Source organism: Eschrichtius robustus, chromosome 19 (genome assembly GCF_028021215.1).
Source record: "Eschrichtius robustus isolate mEscRob2 chromosome 19, mEscRob2.pri, whole genome shotgun sequence".
Classification (NCBI taxonomy): Eukaryota; Metazoa; Chordata; class Mammalia; order Artiodactyla; family Eschrichtiidae; genus Eschrichtius; species Eschrichtius robustus.
In genome coordinates, this window is record NC_090842.1 from 62,217,525 (window position 1) to 62,241,378 (window position 23,854).

At 48.7% G+C, this 23,854-nt stretch overlaps 1 protein-coding gene across 1 annotated transcript in view; it reads left to right on the forward strand.

The window, feature by feature from the left end:
• Positions 1–4,007: 4,007 nt before the first annotated feature.
• Positions 4,008–23,854, forward strand: part of SULT2B1 (sulfotransferase family 2B member 1) — a 33,151-nt gene continuing 13,304 nt past the window's right edge. The window contains exons 1-2 of the mRNA XM_068529018.1: positions 4,008–4,078; positions 23,218–23,357. Of these exons, the coding sequence (XP_068385119.1) occupies positions 4,008–4,078; positions 23,218–23,357 (211 nt within the window). The remainder of the gene's footprint in view (positions 4,079–23,217; positions 23,358–23,854) is intronic.

The window sequence follows — 23,854 nt, forward strand, 5'->3', positions numbered from 1 at the left end:
AGGGATGGATGGATGGATGTTTGGAGGACAGATAGACAAATGGATGCTGAACGGAGGGAGAGATGGATGGAAGGAAGGACAGCTGGATGAATGGATAGATGGATGGATGATGAATGGATAGAGGGTGGATGGTCGGATGGATGGATGGATGGATGGACAGTTGGATGGATGGATGGGTGGAGGAATGGATTGATAGATGGACAGTTGGGTGGACAGTTGGATAGACGGATGGATAGATAGACAGAGGAATGGATGATTGTACAATCCCTGCCCCTCCCAGAACCTACCCACCCCCGTGGCAGCTGGCACTGGGTTTCCCACTCTCTCCTTCCCAACCCTTCCAAGTCTCTTCCCTGTCCCCAGATGCCTAGGCTCCCCCCACCAGATCCATTTCTGTGGGGTCAGTGGTCTCCATTACTGTCCCTCCCCTCCTGTCTCTGGGCAAGATGCTACTCTGGTGCCTTCTGGTTCCTCTTGCCACCTCCTCAGGAGTCTGGGCCCCTCTCCATCTATAATCAGGCTTTGCATCTCCCCATCCCCATCCCCATGTTCTGAAGAGACTCAACCAACTCCTCCATCACCACTGCGACCCATCACTCATTCCCCATCACCTGTGATGATTCACGCATTCCGTCAGCAGCGTTTATGGAACAACTACCACGTTCCAGGAGCTCCACCAGGCACTTCCCTTGGGATACAACGGGAGACAAACAGATAACAAGCCCCATCTTCATGGGGTTGACAGTCTGATGAGGAGACAGTCAACAAGACCAAAGATTAAAACATTGAGAATGTCAGATGGTGATGAGCGCTACTGGAAAAAACAAAACAGGAAAGGTGGGAGGAGAGGTTGGTGGGCAAGCTCGGAGGAGGTGAGACAGGGCAGACTTGGATAAAGGGAGACAGTGAAGCTCACAGGTGTCTGGGGAAGAGCATGTCAGACAGGGGAACAGTAAGTGCAAAGGCCCTGGGGTGGGAGCATTGTGTATCTGGGCCCCCTTGTTTTCTGGTCCCTTGCCCAATCTGGCACAGCCTCCAGGCCCGCCTTCTCCCTTAAACATCTTCCTTGAAATTCTCATTTGGTCTCCCTGGATCTCCTTGTTCCCCAGGGCTGTGTCCCCAAGTTCCCCCCCAGTCTCCCTCAAGGATCTAGGCATTCTGTTCCCCCTAGACTCTCCCTCTCCTCTGGATCTTGAGGCTTCTGGCTGGCACATGTGCTCTTCCCCTCTGGTTCTGTGGGGCCCCTGGGGATGGGGTTCAGGAGAGGTTCCCACAGGAGGGACAGGGCAAGGTTGTCACCTCCTCAGAGCTAGGAACAAAGGGTCACTGAAGGCAGAACAAAGGCCAGGCAGTCCAGGCCAGAAGGCCAGGAGGGATGTCTCGCTCAACCTCCCACAACCCCAACATGGGAAATCCACTCAGCCCCAGACTGAGAGAGCTGGCCCTCTTGATTTTCCCCCTCCCTGTGAGGGAGCCCTTTTCACAGATGGGAACATCAAGGCTAATACTGAAAGTGGCTGAGGCATGGGAACTCCCTGGCGGTCCAGCGGTCAGGACTCTGCGCTTTCACTGCCGAGGACACGGGTTGCATACCTGGTGGAGAGCTAAGATCGCACAAGTCATGCAGTGTGGCCTGCCCCCAACCCCGCCAAAAAAAGTGGCCAAGACAGAATTCGAGCTCAGTTGTGGTGGTGTGAGGTAGGGGGAGGCTCTTCGTATCCCAACATCCTAGAGATGCGCCTTTGGGCAGATACACTGAGGGGGCGTGACGCCCCAGGACATTTGTCTTCTGCCTGTTTTCGGAGTGAGGGTGGGCAATGCACTGTGACCTTGGGCAAGTCACTCTACGTCTCTGAGCCCCCTTCTGCATCGATTACGTGAGTCTGACATGCCCCACCCCCCTCACCTACACAACATGGCAAACTGTAATTGGTCAGTAAATGAGTTGTTTTTTTTTCTTTTTAAACAAACTTTTAATTTTAGAGTCGTCTTTTTGTTTGTTTGTTTTTGTATAAGCCCATTTATATGAAGATCAAAAGCTGGCAAAACTAATTTGTGGTTATAAAGGTCAGGATAGTATTAGCTTTGGGGAAATATTGATTAGGAGGGCATAACGGAGCCTCCTAAATAGAGGTGTTTTTTTTAAATTTAATTTTATTTATTTTTTATACAGCAGGTTCTTATTAGTTATCTATTTTATACATATTAGTGTATATATGTCAATCCCAATCTCCCAATTCATTCCACCACCACCACCCCCCGCCACTTCCCCCCCCCCCTTTTGGTGTCCATACGTTTGTTCTCTACATCTGTGTCTCTACTAAATAGAGTTTTAAATGATGATATTTTTGTATTTATTTATCCAACCAAAATTTCTCTGGCACATAGTAGAAAGATGAGAAGAAGTTTCTAGAAAGAGTCTGCCAAAACGTTAACGGTGTTTATCTCTGTGGGTAGAAGGTGGGTCCCAGGGATGCTTATTTTCTTTCTGGACTTATCGACTGAGATCTTTTTTTTTTTTAAACAAGGTACACACATTCTTTGTCCTATAAAAAGCAGTCATTTCTGGTGAGGAGATTGGGTTTTGTGACCAGATGCCAAGTGTCTGAAGGGTCAGGAGACCAGCAGGTGGGGAGGAGCTGGGTTTGGGTGGGGGACAGAGCAGAAGGGGACGTGGGCTTTGTGGAGCCTCCTGTGTGTCAGATTCTCCGCAAAGCATCTGAGAAACGTCTCACCCGGTCCTCACAACAGCCCGATGACGTGGGTACCATTTATGGGAGGAACTGAGGCCCGGGGGCTGATGGGACTGGTTTCAGGCCGTACAGCTGGGAGGTGCTGGAGCTGGGACTCAGACCAGGCACTGTGAGCTTCAAGCTCCCACACCAACCAGCTCTGGCCCTTATCTCTTGCATCTCTGTATCTCTTTGTGTCTCTCAATGTCTCTCACTATCTCTGACCCTCAGTGTTTCTCGCTTTCCCTCAGCTCCTCCCCGTCTCTGACGCTCTGCATGTTTCTCTGTCTCTACCTCGTTCTCTCTGTGTCTCTTGCTGTCTCTGACCCTCTCTCAGTGGCCCCCTCTCTCCTGTTTGTGCCCTTGTGACCCTGGCTGCGTCTGTCCCCATCTCTCAATCTGTTTTTTTTTTTTTAAAGTCCTTCAATCATTTATTTATTTATTTATTAATGGCTGTGTTGGGTCTTCGTTTCTGTGCGAGGGCTTTCTCTAGTTGCGGCAAGCGGGGGCCACTCCTCATCGCGGTGCGCGGGCCTTACGCTATCGCGGCCTCTCTTGTTGCGGAGCACAGGCTCCAGACGCGCAGGCTCGGTAATTGTGGCTCACGGGCCCAGTTGCTCCATGGCATGTGGGATCTTCCCAGACCAGGGCTCGAACCCGCGTCCCCTGCATTAGCAGGCAGATTCTCAACCACTGCGCCACCAGGGAAGCCCTCTCAATCTGTTTTGACGTGTGCCCCTTACAAGTGTCAGCCCGCGAGGGCAGTTTCTGTCGGTCTGGTTCCCAGCAGTGTTGCAACCCTTAGAACAACGCCTGGCAGACAGGAGGCGCTCAATCAATATTTCTTGAATGGATAAAGGCATGAATGAATGAATGAATGAACTCTCTGAGATGGGACTAGCTCCTTGACCAGATGAGCAAACTGAGACTCCAGATGGGCACAGACATGCCCACAGCCACCAGCACGGAAGGTTCCAGTGTGGGATTGTCTCTGACCCCCTGGACTCTGTCCCCAGCCACTGGCAGGATGCCCAGGAGGTGCCCATCACCCCTCCTCTACACCCTCAGAGAAGGGTGGCTCCCTCCTGGCCTCTCCCCACTGTCGGAGGCGTGGGTAGCAGCTGGGAGAACCGGCTGGATGCCGCCCCTCCCCTTGGGCGTGGAGGTAGGCACCTGGCGGGCTCCCTGCGTGGCAGACGCCACCGCCGCGCACACCTGCTCCCCGTGCTATCTGCTCCCAGCGCGTCCTCCTCTCCCCACCCTCGCCCTCCTGCCATGGATGAGCCTGCCGAGCCCGGGAACCAGTCTGCGTGGGACCCCTATGAGAAAAACATCTCGGAGATCAGGTGAGGCCCAGACCTGGGCACGTGCCAGCAGCGCCCCTGGAGGAGGTGGCCTGGGGGAAGAGCCGGGGGGCCCTGCAAAGGTGGCCCCCGGCCTCCTGGAGCCTCAGAACTGCCTGGGCTGGGCTGGCTCGTCCACCCTGGAGCGCAGATCCTTCCTGCGAAGGGATTCGAGGACCCGGGCTGTGCTGAGTCACCAGTTGGGATGCTTGGGGTGTCTTGTTCGTCTCAGGGCCTTAGTCTCTCTGTCAAACGGGTCCAGAAGCAGTTTGTCTGCCTGATGTAGGACTGGATGAGAGCAGGGGCTTGGTGCATGGTAGTTGCCCGGGAAACAGGAGGGCCTTTTGTACCCACTTTCCTCCCAGACACGACCAAAAGCCCTTCAAATGGGGGTGCTTGCCCTCAACGGGCTTCTGTTTGGTGGGGGGAGGATGGGAGAGCAGAGGTGGACTGGATTTGGGATACAGATGAGTCTCAGAGTCAGAGTCTGTGGCCCTGGAGGACTTGGGGACCCAAAGGATGGGTCCCCAAGACAGAGCTTTCCCCACCTCAGAAGTGTGACTCCTTTGTTCCTAGGAATGAGTCAGACTCTTTTATAGTACCCACTTTCCAGATGGGGAAACTGAGGCTGAGAGGGAAAGTGATGGGACCATGATTACACAGCCAGAAGCAAATCTGAACCCTGTCCACCTGACCCCAAAGTCCGTGTTTTCCCCTCTCTTCAACAGCCTCAGTGATACCCCTCCCCACGGCTCCATTTCTCAGAGGAGAAAGTGGAGGCTCAGAGAGGGCAGGCAGCCTGCCCAAGATCACACAGTGAGCTGTTTAGATGATCCCAACCCTCCATATCTTGCATTCTGCCAGGCAAGTGTCTCCTGGCCTCCTGAGCTCCTCCAGCCACCCCTGACTGTACTGTTTCAGGCTCACCCCTCCCCTCCCTCACCCTCATGCCCCAGACTCCAGAGATGAGCAGTTGAATTCTGAGTGCTGTGTGACATAGACAAGCCTCCTGGGTCTCTGGGCCTCTCAGGATGAGAGTGGCTACCAGGCTGGTCCCAGCTCTGTTTGAAGAAACTCCCAGCGTTCTCTCTTCAGCATTCTTTTCTCCGGGCCTCTGGGTTCTGCCATTTCTCCCTCCTGAGATAAACTGGTTCCCTTCCTGGGTTCCCATATCTAGGAAGCCTTTTCTTCCCACCAGGCCCTGGGAGCCTCCCTTTTCTTTGCTCCCACACAGCCAGTTGGCCATAAAATCCCCAGCCCTTGCTCAGTGCGTGACCTTGATTCAGTCATTTGTCCTCTCCCAGCCTCAGTTTCCTCATCTGAAAAATTGGAGTAAATAACCCTCACCTATAAGACACTTCTGGACTGAAATTCTGCAGCCCCCTGGGAGGTGGCTTAAAATCTTCTTTTCCATGAGCTTCTGGAATCCCCTGGACCCAGAAGGATGCATCTCATGAGGGCCCTTAACATCCCTTTTGGACTCCCTGCTGCAGGCCCCTCAGACACATAATGTCCCCAGCGTTGTGTGGGAACTCAGTGGCTGCCCAGAATTATTCCTCCTCCCAGGTTGCCATCTCAGGGATGGCCCCATCGGTCACCAGGTCAGACCCCCCCCCCCACCCCGCCAATTGTCTTTGTCCCTTCCTTCCTCTCCCTCCCACGGCCTGTCACTCCCCAACCCCACTCTCCTGACCCCTGACTCTCTCCATTCTCATGGTCTCAGCTCAGACTTCATCTTTGCCCTTGGAGCCTCGCCCTGGCCTCCACGCCTCCAGTCTTTCCCAGAGCTGCCCCTCCCCTCCTCCCAGTCCAGAGGCCCTCCAGGCCCTGGCACCCTGGCTTCTCCAGGTCAATCCCCTCCCTCACCGGCATTCCATCTACCCCAGCACTTCAAATTCCCTGGTTATACCTCACTACTCCCTGCCCCAGTGCCTTTGCATACATGGTTTCCTCTGCAGGGATTCTCAGAGAAGTCTTTTCTAAATCTTTAAATCTATCCCTGGCCACCCCCCTGCTCAAGGCCCTTCCATGGCTCCCCAGCACCCACAGCGATGGTTTCCAAAACCTTTTTAAGACACAGATTCCTTTGTCCAGGAGAAATCTTACATCCAAACAGAAATACGTAATAGAGATCAAAACAGAGCTGCTCTGGTTTAAAATGGGGGAGTGGGGCTAGGGCCCTGCTGCTGGCCCTGCTCCCTCTGTGGGAGCGCCTCTCTGCCCCCCAAGCCCCCTCCCCACCTTCCTTGCTCCATGGGCCCCACCTGGCTGCTTCCGCATCCCCTCCAGCCCAGATCTCACACCTTGAAGACTTTGCACCTGGAATGATCTCTCTCCTTCACCTGGCGAACTCCTTCTCACACAATTTAAGATTCTTGGCCACCACAGGTAGGTCCCTGATCACACTTCTGGCCTCAAACCTGTGCCGTGGTACCAAAAGGCGGAACCGTTCACAGACAGGGACAGAGTCGGGACCACCTCTGCAGTCCTCGGCTCGGGGACCCTGTGAAGGCTCTGAGAATGATGTCAAGGAATGAATGGAGGAGAGATTAGGCAAGCTTTGAGCTGGAACTTGCAGGATGAGTCAGGGCTGGAAGACAAGTGAGGAGGGGCAGGGCATGCAGGGGAGGAGACAGTAGAGGAAAAGGACAGCAGGTGCTGGAAGTGACATGAATGAGTCCTAATGTCAAGGGCAAGAAGCGATTCCCAGGACACTAACTGCAGCCAGATTCCATTTTTAAGCTCCCCACCTCCCCCAAAACAAGAAAAGCTAAGCAAGATATCATTTTTAAAATACAAGCATAGAGACCTCCCTGGCGGTCCAGTGGCTAAAGACTTCGCCTTCCAATGCAGGGGGTGCAGGTGAGCTAAGATCCCACATGCCTCAGGACCAAAAAACCAAAAAACAGCAATATTGTAACAAGTTCAATAAAGACTTTTAAAATGGTCCACATCAAAAAAAAAATCTTTAAAAAAAAAACAAACTGTCTTTTAAAAAAAACAAGTGACTGACAGGGATTTAATTCAGATGGTGGGGAGGGGGAGAGGCCAATGGGACAAGGAGGAGCCCACAGGCGCCCGAGAGACATATTGCTTGGAACGTTCTAGTTCATTAGTTCATAATTTGTTACAAATTATGGTTTAGAAATGTTAAATGTGTTCCATGGAGACTTGTATGTATCCAAAGGACTCAAAAGGGATCTTAAGGGCGAAACCAAAATTTTACGAGGAAAAAGTTAGAAGCAGGAGGTAAGCAGGACCCAGGCAGTTATACTAAGTTTCAGGAGGCAGAGGTGGCACAGAGACAAGCCCAGAAGATGTTAATCCCTAGAGAATCTTTTTCATGCTCACCTTGCTTAGTGTCTTCCACCTATTACCTCATTTAATCCTCACAACAACTGTTCGAGATTAAGCCACGAGAAAGATTAACTATTATCATTCTATTTATGCCGAAAGCCACTGAGGCCCAGAGAGGTTGAGTGACTTGTCCAAAGTCACACAGCTGTCAAGTGAGCTGTAGTCAGGATGTGAACCAGGACAGCCTGACTCTATCACACCCTGGAAGGGGTGGGCAGATGTGGAAGGAATTTGGGGATAAGCAAGATGAGGGAGCAGGAGGTAACCCTGCCCAGACAGGAGGCTTAGTAGGTATATTGTGCTCTGCCGCATTTCCTGGAATACCCCGGGCACCGGGCTGCACCTTGACCAGCCCTTTCTGGAGAGGGTGAAGGTCAAGGCCAGGAGAAGCCTAGCCAGCATTTGGACCTGTGGTTGCTGCTCCTCCCCTACCTCTGATCTTGGAGAACCCCAAACAAGTTCTTTTCAGATCTCACCGTTTTTATGGCTGAAGTCACCAACCCTGGTTTTACAGCCCTGGCTCCTCCTTCCTTGGGGAGGCCAAGCTACTTGGATGATTTTATGGCTATAGTCCTGCCAGTCTCAGAGCTGCTTTTCCCAAGGGGAAGGGGGCCGCTAATAAAAAGGCAATAAACAAATAATTAGACCTTGGACCTCTTGTCTGGGTGGAATTTGGGCAGGCAGAGCGGAGGTGGGGTTCTGGACCTCCACTAATAAATCAGGCGCCCTGGTGAGGATTAGAAAAAGATGCTCACAGCCCCACCTTCCCTTCTGCCCACCACGCCCTGCAAGGGACCCAGGCTTGGAGAGTGAAGGGAAGGATGTGTTTCGGTTCCCTTGCTCTCTAGAGGCCAGGGAGGGGGCGGTAGGATGTGTGCCCGCATCCCACTTAGGCCTGCGGCCCTGCATAGGGATGAGGAAGTGGGAATATCCAGGACACACTTGGAAAGAACCAGAGCAGCCCAGTTTGCCGAAAGCAGGCTCTGGGGGATGCAGAGCGGGACCCAGTGGACCATCAGTGGCATCGAATGCTGAGGCAAGAAGGGAGACCTTGGTCTCGCTGGGAGGCCTGAATCAGAGACCCCAAGAGTGGCGTGGCCGGCTACTCGCAGGGGGACCTGGACCAGGGACCCCAAGGTCTCTGCCACTACAGACAAGAATGCCCGCATCACGAGTCAAGCAACCCGCAGGAAGTCAACCCTGTGTTCAAATCCCACCCATGTCACCTGCCAGCTGGGACCCGCCGGGCAGACAGGGTCCAGCAGATAGCTGTACATCAGTGAAATGGGTGCGGTGGGTGATGACCCAGGACATGTCAGACTTGCCGTTCTCTGCTGAGTCAGGGATCACACAGTTTTCCTTCCTCCTTCTCTAATTCCCGTGACCACTCCTGAGCCAAGAACCCAGGTGCCAGGAAGGGTGGGGACGGGGTGAAAGATGGTAATAATTACGACTTTCCTGAGCGTTGGCCATGCACCAGGCTTGTGCTCGGAGCTTTGTGTGGCTGAACCCCTTCCGTTTTCGCAACAGTCCTGTGAGGGTGATGATGTTAGGATTCCCATTTTACAGATGGGAAAGCTGAGGCCCAGAGAGGACTCGTACATCTGGGATTTGCTCCGGAGACCCCTCTCTTTACCTCCATGCTAGAGAAAGGGATCAGACAGGGGCCTGGAACTACAGGGAGGGGCTGCCCCTCTGTGGCCGTCACCTTCACGGGGTGGGGGTGGGAGCTGGTCACCCCAAATGGGATCAATGAGTCCGTGGTCTGTCCACCCTCCAGACCAACACTGCCCCATAGATACATAACCCGAGCCCTCTAGGTAAACATTTTCATAGTCCCATTAAACAAAAAGTAAAAGAAACCGTTGAAATTAATTTTAATTAGATGTTTTATTTAATCCATTATATCTGAGATATTCTTTCAACCTATAATCGATAGAAAAAAATTATTAATAAGATATTTTAGTCTTTTCATACTAAGCCTCTGAACACACTGTGCACTTTCTCAAATCAAGTGCTAACCTTACATCAGAAAGATCTGATTTGCATTCAGTTCTCATCACCGTTACAGCTGACAAAAGTCGATTCTCAGGCCTGAGCTTTTCCAAACCTGCATAAAAAGGTATTCCAATAATTGAATTGAGTGTCAGTGTTTCAGTTGAAATCAATAATAATTCAATAAAATTAAAAGTTGTGCCCCGCTCCGGGTTGCATGGGCCACATTTCAAGGGCTCAGTAGCTGTACGAGGCCAGCGGTCGCCATGGTACAGAATGGTACGTTTTGGATGGCATGGCTCCAGACTGCAAAGGCCCCAAGGGTGGGGAGAGGTACATAGTACGGGCTTAATAAATATATGTTGGAAGGGAGAGAGAGAGAGGGTAAGGGAAGAGAGAAAAGTCAAGAAGAGCCTTCAGGCTAAAGGCACAGCACATGCAGAGTTCCAACGGTGTGGTGGAGCATGGCGTATGCAGGGAACAAGTTGAACTTGACAGTGGGAACGGAACAACACTGGCTGTGCTAGCGTGGGAATTGAGGGGAGGTGGGGCAGTGCAGGCCACCGGGCCCACAAAGAATCTGCTGGGCTTTGAGGGACAGAGCCAGGGATGCAGTACAAAGAACCCTGAGAATTTGAAGAGAGTGATTCATTTCTTTAGCTAGATTGTCCTCTATCATCATCATCATCATCATCATCAAAGTAATAAACCAAAAAATCATTTAAAAGTGTGTATAGATTTTAAATGTGCAAGAATAGCCAGGGAAGAAAAAAAAAAAATGGGGAGGGAGAATTTACCCTATCAGAACTTAAAATCTATAAAGTTACTATAATCCAAACAGTATGACATCCCACCCTATGACCCTGCAATTCCAATGCTACTTATTTGCCCAAGAGAGATGATCATGTAGTTTCCACATGAAGACAAGTATGGTCACAGTGGGTTTATGCATACAAGCGGAACCCGGAAACAGCCATGAACAGGAGAATGGGTCAACACACTGTAATCTATTCATACAGTCGAATTTTACTCAGCCATAAAAAGGAACAAACTCTATAATGCACACACAAACAGGGGTGCATGTCAAGAGTATTATGCTAAGCAAACGAAGCCAGATGCCAAAGAGTACTTTCTATAAGTTGACAGCTCTAGAAGGCCCAAGACCAGCCAAGTCAATTTATGATGGAAAAACTCAGAACAGTGGTAGCCTGAGGGTGGAGGTGGGAGCTAATTGGGAAGTAGCACCAGGAAATATTCTGGGGTGATCGACTATTTTATATTATGATAGGGGTTTGGATTGCATGGAGGTATTATGCATTTGTCAAAATTCACTTAAAATTAGGAGGCTTTGAGAGACAAAGTTCTAGCTGGCTATCCACCTATCTCTATATCATGGTCATTTCTATGTGGGGGAATTGCAGGTGATATTTATTTTCTTCTCTATTATTTTTTGTATCTTCCAAATGTTCTATATGTAATTTTTCATAAGCAGAAAAATAATGATTCTAAAACTTTAGGTGATAATAATTTCCATCTGTTATTAAAATAATTGAAAACACGAAAAAAAAATTAGGACGTTTCCTCAACAGGAAAATAATGTTCAAGATGGAAATGGGATATCTCGCAGCCATTAAAAAAAATTTTTTTATTGAATGAAAGATTCTTTAAATTCTATAGTGCTTTAAAATTTTCAAAAGTTTCACAACATGATTTCATATAATCCCATAATAACCCTTTTTAAAAAATCCCCTACCCCTATGTTCCTCCTCCCCCCTTCCCTCCCCCCAACGGTAACCACTGCTTTGTTCTCTATATCTGTGAGTCTGCTTCTTTTTTGTTTTATTCACTAGTTTGTTGTGTTTTGGGGATTACACATATAAAAGATATCATGCAGTATTTGTCTTTCTCTGTCTGACTTATTTCACTTAGCATAATGCCCTCAAAGTCCATCCATGTTGCTGCAAGTGGAAAACTTTCCTTCCTTTTTATGACTAATATTCTATTATATATATATATGTATATATATATATGTGTATATATATATATATGTATATATATATATGTGTGTGTATATATATATATATACACACACATATATATATATATATATATATATATATATATATATATATCTGTCACATCTTCTTTTCTTTTCTTTTTCTTTAAGTTGTGGCATGCGGGATCTTTTAGTTGCAGCATGCGGACTTCTTAGTTGCGGCATGCAGGCGGGATCTAGTTCCCAGAGAAGGGATAGAACCCCAGCCCCCTGCATTGGGAGTGCAGAGTCTTACCCGCTGGACCACCACGGAAGTCCTTATCACATCTTCTTTAGCCATTCATGTGTTAATGGACACTTAGGTTTCTTCCATACCATGGCAATTGTAAATAATGCTCTGGCAGCTATTTTTAAAAACAAGGATTGTAAATCAACTATACTCCAATAAAAATTAATTAAAAAAATAAATAAAATAAGATAAAAACAAGGAGATAGTTACAGATTTGAAAAGACTGCCATAGTAGAGTAACTAAAAAATAAGCAAGATGCAGAGTAAGGTCTGATATCAATATTGCTTAGAAGGAGGACGGGGACTTCCCTAGTGGTCCAGTGGGTAAGACTCCCTGCTCCCAATGCAGGGGGCCCGGGCTCCATCCCTGGTTGGGGAACTAGATCCCACATGCATGTCGCAACTAACCTGGAGCAGCCTAAATAAATAAATAAATAATAAATTGTTTTTAAAAAAAGCAGGACAAGGAGGAGCAGAGAAGGAAGCTGAGTGCCCACTCTGTGCTCGCATGTACTTTTATAAGTGCGGTTAAGTTACACACCAAGCTGGTAGTATGGGGATCCCCAGAGGCTGGCATGGCAGTGCTGGGGGAGACCATTAACTTGTTAACAAGCCCAGATGATAATAAATACATATAACTTATTAATAAACCCAGATGATCAATAGATACAGAGATACAATCCAATAATTTGTTATTTTCCCTTTTTTTCTTTTAATTTTTTTTTGGTCCTGCCATGCAGCTTGTGGGATGTCAGTTCCCCAACCAGGGATTGAACCCCGGGCCACAGCAGTGAAAGCACTGAGTCCTAACCACTGGACCTCCAGGGAATTCCTGTTATTTTCCTAATTAGATTTTCTAAAAAGAAGGAAAGGTACACATGTGCCGCATTAAGGCAGTCTAGCAGGTGTAAAAATCATCCCCCCACTTCTGGATCTTAACACGGTAGAAGTTCATTTCAAACTCACATCCCAGCCCCACGTGGGCTCTCCTGGTGATGTGATGCCAGGCCCGGCTCTGCCATCCTCCACCCATGACTCCCAAGTCCCCGGAGAAACCTCTCTGGTCCCACCAGCCACGGGGGCAGAGTGCGAGAACATGGCAGTCACTGCCACTGTGTTCACAATTCAGAATTCAAGATGTGCAGAAGGACATAAAATGCAAAATTCTGGTTCTTGCAACCACCCCAGACCCATCCCCAGAGTAACCACTTCTAATACTTGCCTGCCAGAAAATTTTTCTCTATGTGTGTATCTTGTTTTTACTTACTTATTTTTTAAACATAAGTAAGATACTACTTTATATCTGGCTCTGCCCCTTGTCTTTTCAGTCTCTGTAATATCTCAGACATCTTCCTAAATAAATGCCACCTCCTCACCCCTCCAATCTTTTGGAATTTTCATAATGAAAATTCCAAGACATAGAAAAACGTTGGAGGAATTATTCAGCACGCACCCCCTCTATACCCACTACTCCTAAAATTTTATTATACTTGTTTTATCATATATCTGTACATCTTTCTATCCATCCAGCAATCTTAATTGGTGATGCATTTCAAAGGAGTGATTTGCAACCATCAGAACATTTCACCTTAAACATTCCAGGCTGCATATTATGAAATAGACTTCAACACTTGTTTATGGGCTTTTTTTTTTTTTTTAATAGATGATGTTTATATACAGGGCACTGCACAAACTTATTAAGTGTGCCATTTTGAGAAATACATGTGTAACCCCAATCCCTATCAAAACATAAATGCCTCCTTTTGAATGGCTGGATTCCAAGGTTTGCAGGCAGTGATTTATTCATCCAGTCTTGATTTATTTAACCAGTTCTCTGTTGTTCGGGTCCCTCTTACAGTGTTGCAATTAGCATGGTGGTACATATATCACCGGGCACTTCCTCAAGGGCACCCATCCCATAAATTTCTGGAGGTCACGTTCATTTGTGCATCCAACAGATATAATGGAGTGCTGCCTGCCTGTCTGATGCTGGTTCTTGGAGGTGGGACATGGGAGAAGCAGAATTTCTGTTCCCTTGTAGCTCCACTACTAGTGGGGAAGATTGATTTCAAGAAGTCAATAGACAAAGAAAATAGTTACTAAGTATTAAAAGGGCTATGAAAGAAAAGAACAGAATGCTGAGAGGGGTAAAAATGCGCATGGACCGGGTGTCCTCTGCTTGAGTGGAGGTGGCCTGTATAACTTAAAATGTTGCCAAGTGATCTTCCAAAGAGGTTATTCTAATCAGTCTCCTCGGCCGCAGCAGATGAGAGCAGGAGAGTGAAAGAGCCCGGTTCTCTGCGCTCTGGCCAAGGCGTGAGTCATTCCACTGAGGCAGAGGTGGCCAGAGGAGATGGGGACGCTTGAGGAGATGGGGACGCTTGCCCAGATGGGCTCCAGGCGGAGGAATTTCGGGAGGTGAGGGAAGGCACTCCTGCAGGCGAGAGCAGCTCAGGCAAAGGAGGGCGGCTGCCACTGCACAAGGTGCCCTGGGAATAAGGCGCACTGAACCCAGCTCAGGCTCGGGGAGCCTTGGCAATGCTCTCCGGAGAAAGGCAGGCGAGTTGACCACAGGCACCCGCTGTGAGTCAGCAGGACAGCGGGGCTGCGGAAAAACTCCTCGTGCGGCTGGATCGCACGCGCGCGCACACACACACACACACACACACACACACACACAGACACGGCTCTTCCCTCACCTCCTTCAGGTCTGCTCAAATGTCACCTCCTCGGAGGGCCCTCCCCTGATTCCATCGATCTCAAATTGCAAACCCTCCCAACCCCAGATGCTCCCTGCCCCCACCAGCTTCATTTTTTCCATCACCATCCGATACACTACATTTTAAACATTCTGTGTTAATTTTATTGTTCATTCAAACATAAACTGCAATAGGGTTTTTTGTTTTGTTTTGTTGTTTTTTTGTTTTGTTGTATTTTTTGTCAGTTGCACTCACTTTCCTATCCCCCAGGGCCTGGCACATAGTAGGGGCTCAATAAATATCTGTGGGCCGAATGAATGAATTTGCCCCATCTCAGGCAAGATGGCCTAAAGCTCCTGGAATGGTGAGCTCTCTTTGAACATCAGACTGGGGGGGGTCCCTGGAAAAGAGGTCCCTGGTCCCTGCCCGCCCATCACTGCTCGTTCATCAAATGAAACCAGAGAGGTTTTGAGAGTGACCTCGGGTTACATGGCAAATCAAAGGCAGGCCTGTAATATAGGCAGGTGTTGCTTCTCTGCACAACCCTGGGTAGTCAAGAGGGACGCCAGCCAACGGGATGTCTTGTTATAATAGTGGTTAATGGGTGTTAAGTATTGACATTTATATGAATGAGGTTTCTTTTTTTAAAAAAAATCAATCAGTAAAATTGATTTTTGTGTAGGGGGGTGTGTATAGCTTTATGAATTCTAACACATGTATAGATTTGTGTAACCATCACCACAATCAGAATACAAAACTGCACCATCAGCCCTTTGTAGTCACACCCTCCCCCATCCCTAGCTGCCCTCTCCCCTCCCACCCCTCATCCCCACAGCTACTGATCTATTCCCCTTCCATATACTTTTGTCTCTTGTCAAAAATGACATATTCATTTCCGGTTGCTGCTGCAGCAAATGACCACAAACTGAGTGGCTTAATGCAATACAGATTTGTGCTCATGCATTTCTGGAGGTCAGAAGTCTGAAATCAGTGTTGCTGGGCTAAAATCAAAAGTGTCATCAGGGTGGCACTCCTCCCGTTCCCTTCTGTGCCTTTTCCAGCTCCTAGAGGGCCTGCATCTTTTGGCCCGTGGCCCCTTCCTCTTTCTCTTCAAAGCCAGCTGCGTAGCCTCTTCCGATCTCTCTCCTCTCTGACCTCTGCTTCCATTATTATATCTTCTCTCTCTGATTCTAACCCTCTTGTCTCCCTTTTACAAGGACCCTTGTGATGACATTTAGGGCCCAATGAATTCTCTCCCCATCTCAAAATCCTGCACATAATCACAGCAGCAAAATCCCTTTTATGGTGCAATGGATCATATTTGCAGTTTCTGGAGACTGAGACATGGACATCTTTCGGGGGGGGGGGGGCGGTCATCATTCCACCCACCACAGTCATTAAATGGAATTGTACAGATGGTCATCTCCTGAGTCTGTCTTCCTTCACTCCGCCCAATGCCTTTGGGACCCATCTGTGCGGTGGTGAGTATCAAAGTTTTGCTTCTGGTCCTTGCTGAGCAGCACCATGTGGTGTACATGTACCACTGTTTATCAACTCACCTGCTGACGGACGTTTGCGTTGTTCCCAGTTTTGGGCGATTATGAATAGGGCAGCTATAAACATGCGAGTACAGATGTTGGTGTGAAAAAGAGTTTTTGTTTCTCTTGGGTGAACTCCCAGGAGAAGGAAGAACTCTGCTTTAAAATCTGTGCTTATCTTAAGATATTTCATTGAGGTCTATTGATATACGATATAGAATATAATACAATATAATGATAATCATTATAATATACACCTGGGAGTTAAATATTCCTGTGACCAAGGGGAAGGAGGTGGACACTGGGACTTAGAGAGGTCATGTAAGCTGCCTGAGGTCAAACCTGTGTCTTCCTGACCGCGCCCCCCCCCCAAGACCCCAGAGCCCCTGCCCAGAATGAGCACACCTGAGGACAACTGTATGACGATTGGCGAGGCGCTACCCCATGGCACTGGGTGACTAGGGGTGCAAACTGTGGGGCTACACTGCCTGGGTTCAAACCCCAGCTCTGCCGTCTGCCGCTGTGTGATATTAGCCAAGTGACTTTGCCTCTCTGTGCCTCTACTTCCTCATTTGTAACGCGGGGATAGACATACTATAGCGGGTGGCCTCCTAGGGTTGTTGAGGAAATAAACGAACTAAGGCACATAATGTAGTGAGGAGTGTCGTGCCAGGGGGCACTGTGAGTGTTATTTGTATTTCTTCATAAATATTGATGGAGGCCCTCCGTGTTTTGATACATTGGCAATCCAGACAGACCCCCCCCCCACCACCACCAGGCTACGGAGGGCCTTGAGCTCTGGGCCACGTGGGGGATGAACAGGAAGGAGAAACTGAAGGCCAAGAGACTGGGGAGGAGGCTTCGTTGAGGGTCCAGGGGGGCGAGGAGGAGACCTGAGCTGGACAGGGGTAGTGGGGGCAGAGAAGAAAAGCTAAGGCCTGGTGGGCTGGGGGGCGGGGGGATGGGAGGAAGGAGGGTCGCCAGGTTGGGCCATTCTTAAGAGTTTCATGTCCTGGGGTCTCCCTGGCAGGGCAGGCCAGGCCCCTTCGAGGAGGCTAAGTACGTCCTTGGTCCATTGCCCATCACGTGGGCTGTAGCTCTGTCCGCTGTTCTCCTGCTGCTGGTCTCTGCCCCAGCCCAATTATCATCTTCATTCCTCTGCTCCAACCAAGCAATAGCTGCATGCCAGGCCCTGGACCTGGCATGGGAAAAGAATGGGCTTGGAGCCCAGGGACAGGAAAGGTCACCCCAGGGCCAGATTTAATTTACAAGGTGGGGAGAGAAGACGCACAGCACCTGTTTGGGGACACACAGTAAGATTCAGCCAAGCAGGAATCCGGGTGGGGGTCCCCCCTCTCCAGCCTCCTGGCAGGAGGAACAGCTGATACAAGGCCAGAGGCTGGAATAGTGCTCGGTGCATTGGGGGGCTTTGACTGGAGTGGGGGGATGTGGGGAAGGAGGGCCTGGAACAGAACTGTCTACGGGGCTGAGGTTCAGATCTCAGCTCTGCTCGGTACTTGCTGCATGGCCTTGGCCAAATCGCTTCCCCTCCCTCAACCTCCATTTTCTCACCTGTCGCCTCGTAACATGCAGGGAGATCCCAGCTCTCCCCCAGTCATGTTTCGATCATTTATTGAACATTGATGCACAGTCATTTACTGAGTAACTAGTTGTTCTGGGCCCAGAGGGCGCATGGTAAGGTCTAGACACTGTCCACCTGGAATGAGTCCAGGCTTTGGAAGTTTCTAAAGTCCCCAGAGGGGATTCTAAAATGCCCAGGGCTGAGAACCACGGAGGCAGGTGAAAGGAGGTAACAAGTGCTCTTTGACTTTCCTTAACTTTTTTCCTGGTAACCCACTTCATTCATTTGCCCATTTATTCATTCAAACGTTCATTCATCACACATTCATTTATTCACACATTCCTTCAACCACACATTCATTCATTCACACGTTCATTCATTCAGTCAAATACTGGTTGAGCACCAACAATGTGCCAGAACTGTGGATTCCACCCTGGCCTCCTGGGGTGGGGCTTGGACCCCCAATTTGGAGATTGTAAGTGCTGAGGCGGATGGCGGGACACCCTCATATTTATTCATGTATGTATTCAGTGACTATTTCAGGGACTCCTGAAGGGCACAGTATCTTTTCCTGGTTGGCAACTCCGTTTTCCTCTCCGGTAAGCTGGGGAGGACATTTCTCCTTCAAGGAGCTGTTGGTGAGATCAAAGACAAAAATAGCGCTGTACGCTAAAGGGAGCTTCAGTGTCCTGAGCATTTATTAGGAGCCGGGGGGCTTAATGTATATTATCCCCTTTAATCTTTAGGTAGGATTAAAACCTTGAGGTTGAGATTACTGTTATCTTCATGTGTCAGAAGAGAAAACTGAGGCTCAAAGAGGTGAGATCTGCTGCCCAGAGCACAGAGAGAGCACATGTGACCCACCAGAGCCAAGACCCAGGCACTTAGCAGCTAATCTGCCTAGTGACTGATGGCCTCACAGCCCCGCCCACTGGCCTAAATCTGCCTGGCAACTAGTGACATCACTAATTCTGCTGCCTGCGCTCAACCTATGACATCACTGAACAGTAAAGCAATTACAATAAGCTGAGGGCCTACTGTGTGCCAAAGGCGGTGCCAAGGAGCCCCTCCTCTGGGCTCACACAATGCCCGGTGTTGCCTCTATTACTAAGTATAATATAATAACAATAATTTTAGCCTGGATTTATCGAATGCAAACCACAAGCCAGGCTCTATTTTAATCATTTTTATTTCTATGGGTGCATTAAACCCTCCCACTATCTCTATTTTTAAAAAATTAAGAAACATTTATATAGTGCATATTCCTATGTCAGGCCCAGTTCTAAGCACTTTTTACATGCTCACGACCATCCTATGAGGTAATGCTTACTTATTATCCCCGTTTTATGGATGAAAGGACTGAAGCACAGAGAGGATGAGTGACTTGCCCACAGCCACATGACTGGAGAGAGGTAGGATTCAGACTCATGTATTCTGGCTCCAGGGTTTATGCCGTTAACCAAGACACCATGCTACTTCTCCTATCCCTACTTTACAGTTGAGGAAACTGAGGCCTAGAGAGATTAAGCCCCAGGCCTCAGCTCGGCTAGAGAGTGCCAAAGCCAGACTCTGAGCCTGCAACGTCCAGCTCCAGAACCACACTCTTTCTCACATCTGTCCTACTTCGGTTAGAAGCTTAGAAGCTTAGAAGCAGGGCCTGCAAAGCCCCTGCCACCACCCCTCTGAGGTGACCAGCCCTTCCTTCCTAGTCCCCTCGGGAACATCCCCCAGCCAGGAACAAAGGGGGCCTTTTCCAATAGACCCTAGCCCACATGCCAGCTTCTTCCATAGCCACCTCCCAGCCCCGCCTTGGGACACTGCCCTTTGGAAACCCTGGCTGGGCTGAGCCTTACCTGGGCTCCCCAGAGCCCTCCTTCGACCCCAGGCAGAGGAAACAATTCTCTAGCTTTTGTCCTTCTCCTGCAAGCCTGAACCTGGTGCCAAGCCTTGGAGAAATTCCCCATCCCTCAAATCTCTGAAGCTGGGGGAGGCATTCAGGAAAGACACTGGGAGATCCCTGGGTAAGTCAAGACCTTCAACGGGCCTCAGTTTCCTCATCTGTCAACTGGGCGCACGAGGAGAAACTAACAGAAAAGTCCTGTGCAAGACAGCTGGGGTTTCACCTTCACTGGGCCCAGCACCTCGTCTCCATTGTTTTTTCCCTTGCCTCCTTTTAATTAAAAACAGTTGTTTTAGTGGGAAGCGTATTTTTTTCCCCTTTAATGTTTTATTCATTCATTCATTCATTCATTGCAAGTTTTTTTTTTTTAACATCTTTACTGGAGTATAATTGCTTTACAGTGGTGTGTTAGTTTCTGCTTTATAACAAAGTGAATCAGCTATACATATACATATAACCCCATATCTCTTCCCTCTTGCGTCTCCCTCCCTCCTACCCTCCCACCCCTCTAGGTGGTCACAAAGCACCAAGCCGATCTCCCTGTGCTTCCCACTAGCTATCTATTTTACATTTGGTAGTGTATATATGCCCATGCCACTCTCTCACTTTGTCACAGCGTACCCTTCCCCCTCCCTGTGTCCTCAAGTCCATTCTCTAGTAGGTCTGTGTCTTTATTCCCGTCCTGCCCCTAGGTTCTTCATGACCATTTTTTTTTTAGATTCCATATATATGTGTTAGCATACGGTATTTGTTTTTCTCTTTCTGACTTACTTCACTCTGTATGACAGTCTCTAGGTCCATCCACCTCACTACAAATAACTCAATTTCGTTTCATTTTATGGCTGAGTAATATTCCATTGTATATATGTGCCACATCTTCTTTATCCATTCATCTGTCGATGGACACTTAGGTTGCTTCCATATCCTGGCTATTGTAAATAGAGCTGCAATGAACATTGTGGTACATGACTCTTTTTGAATTATGGTTTTCTCAGGGTATATGCCCAGTAGTGGGATTGCTGGGTCATATGGTAGTTCTATTTTTAGTTTTTTAAGGAACCTGCATACTGTTCTCCATAGTGGCTGTATCAATTTACATTCCCACCAACAGCGCAAGAGGGTTCCCTTTTCTCCACACCCTCTCCAGCATTTATTGTTTGTAGATTTTTTGATGATGGCCATTCTGACCGGTGTGAGATGATACCTCATTGTAGTTTTGATTTGCATTTCTCTAATGATTAATGATGTTGAGCATTCTTTCATGTGTTTGTTGGCAATCTGTAAATCTTCTTTGGAGAAATGTGTATTTAGGTCTTCTGCCCATTTGCAAATATTTTCTCCCATTCTGAAGGCTGTCTTTTCTTTTTCTTTTCTTTTTTTTTTTTGAAGGCTGTCTTTTCGTCTTGTTTATGGTTTCCTTTGTTGTGCAAAAGCTTTTAAGTTTCATTAGGTCCCATTTGTTTATTTTTGTTTTTATTTCCATTTCTCTAGGAGGTGGGTCAAAAAGGATCTTGCTGTGATTTATGTCATAGAGTGTTCTGCCTATGTTTTCCTCTAAGAGTTTGAGAGTGTCTGGCCTTACATTTAGGTCTTTAATCCATTTAGAGTTTATTTTTGTGTATGGTGTTAGGGAGTGTTCTAATTGCATTCTTTTACATGTAGCTGTCCAGTTTTCCCAGCACGACTTATTGAAGAGGCTGTCTTTTCTCCATTGTATATTCTTGCCTCGTTTATCAAAGGTAAGGTGACCATATGTGCATTGCAAGTTTTATTAAAGTAAAACACAAGTGCTGTGAACAGAGCTTCAGTCAATTGCCCAAGGAATTTTGCAAAGAGGGCACGCCTTGTAACCAGCTCCGCCCCCATCTGCCCCCACTTCCCAGGGATAACCATCATCCTGCCTTCTAACATCATAGGTTATTTGTCCCTGTGTTTCAACTTCCCCTAATTCGAATCATATCATCTAGACTCTCTTGTGTCCTTCATCCTTCGCTCAACATTTTGTTTCTGAGTTTTACCTGTGTGGTCGGACCCTAGCCCTCTTTATAAATCCTCACAATATCTATAAATCCTCTTCACTATCCTGAAATGAAATCCACAGACAGTACAACCCACTTACACGCATAATTTTTCCCCCAGTTCGATGTATTGTCCTAAGTGTACCAGAAAGGACCACAAATGGAAATTAGCGCCGAGTAACAAACGGCTAAGAATGGGCAAATCCGTGTTTCATGGGGCCTGAAGCTTATACTGGTTTGAGGGGATTCCCCTTAAGAAAAAGAATCAGGGGCATTCCCTGGTGGTCCAGTGGTTAGGACTCTGCACTTCCACTGCAGCGGGCCCGTGTTCAATCCCTGGTCTGGGAACTAGGATCCCACAAGCCACCTGGCGTGGCCAAAAAAAATAAATAAATAATTTTTCAAAAAAAAGAAAGAAAGAATCAGTACGTGTGACTGCAACATTAGGAAGAAGGAATGTTTGTTTAGAACGAGAAAAGAAATTACAGTGACTTGTTTCATTTTGAAAGCTGGCAAACACTCCAAACGTTCCAGAAAAATAACACACCAGCTTCTGGCTTCAAACCTGAGTCTCCTCCTCCACCCCATACTCTTGGTGCCAAGCGCCCCTGGGCATGTGATAGCGTGATCCGACTTCCGTGTCCCCAGCCTCCCTGTCATTACTTGCTCCCAGCAAGTGCTCCCGGAAGCAAATCCTGCACCCAGCCAGCTCGCCATCCCATAACTATACACAGACATGACCGCAAACCTTGTAAATATCCCAGGAAAGTCCAATGAAATGTATCCCCAACTCAGCTTTAGCTTAGCCAGGTCCCCCAAACACCTATCGCTCACCCACGCCAGGGTCAGGAGACCTCGAGGGAGCCTGCAAAGGCAAGAGTGATCGAATTAAACGGATTGCTCTCAAAACATCTCACTTTGGAAAACTGTACTTCTTTGTATGGTTATGTGAACACATAGCAGGGTTTTGGGAAAAGCAGCTAGAGTGAGGAGTTTGAAGCTTAAGACTGCCCCAGCTTCCCAGGGACTCCACATCTGGTTTTCGCAGGTGGCCCTGCCGCTCTGTGGCCGCTTAGGAATGGGCAGGACACCTGACTCTTTGGCCTATGTTTGTAAAATGGGGGTGGTGCCTTTCTGGAGGGTTGGGGTGAAGAGTAAACGTGTGGAAAGCGCTTAGTCCCACTTTGCAGAGGTGAAGCGCTGCCTGTCCCGCCAGCTGTGTGGCTTTGGGCAAGTCACTCAACCTCTCTGTGCCTCGCTTCCTTCATCCAGAAAATGGGGATACTAATCATTGTCACCTCGTAGGATTGTTATGGGGTGTTAGCAAATCATCCTCACTTTGCAGATGAGGAAAAGGGCGCAGAGAAAATTCCTTGCCAGAGTTCCACCAGCGAGCGGGGTGCACCTCGCCCATCTCCTTGCTTGCCCTCCGTCACCTGCCCCGAGATCCCTCTGCCACTTTCTGCCGCTGTCTGTCCTGGAGGCCTCAGCTGTAAAGCTGGACCCCTGTGCAGGCTCCTGGGACCTCGAAGGACACTCAAATGCAGGCCCCGTGGGACTTCCCTGGCAGTCCAGTGGTTAAGACTCCGCGCTTCCACTGCAGGGGACACGGGATCGATCCCTGGTCGGAGAACTAAGATTCCGCCTGCAGCCGACCTAAAAAAAAAAAAAAAAAAAGCAGGCCCCTGGCCCCCCACTCTCCCAGGGGTGACCTCTGTCCTCGCCTCCTCCCCGGTCCTTACGGTGTCTCTCCCCCACCCTCCTACAGCCAGAATTTGTCAGGCGAATACTTCAGGTATAAAGGCATCCTCTTCCCCGTCGGCATCTACTCACCTGAGAGCATCAGTATCGCAGAGAACTCGGAAGTGCAGGACGACGACATCTTCATCATCACCTACCCCAAGTCAGGTACCCGCTGGGCCGGGGCAGGGGTGCTACGGAGAGTGTTGTGGGTGATGAGAAGGGTACACTGAGGAGAATGGAAGAGGAAAGCGGGAGGGGGTGGGGCGGACGGGGGACGCCTTGGTCCGTTCAGAACCGAGGTGAGCTTGGCCTTTGCACTGGCCGGTCCCTCCGCCAGGGGGCACCCTTCCCCCAGATCCCTGTGTGCCTCGCTCCCTCCCTTCCAACCAGGCTGGCTCTCACACCCCTTGGGAGGCCTTCCCGGACCTCCCTGGCTAAAATAGCGTCCCCATCCTGTCCCTCTCTATCCCTTAACGCCCCTCATATTTTTCTTCGCTGCCGGCCACTATATCATATATTCATTTGTTGATTTAGTCTCTGGTTTCCTCACTAGAACATGGCTCAGTGAGTGCAGATATTCCGGTTTGTCTTGATCGCGGCTGTGTTCTTTGAACCTAAAACAGTGCCTGGAACTTATTCAATAAACATTTCAGGAAGGAAGG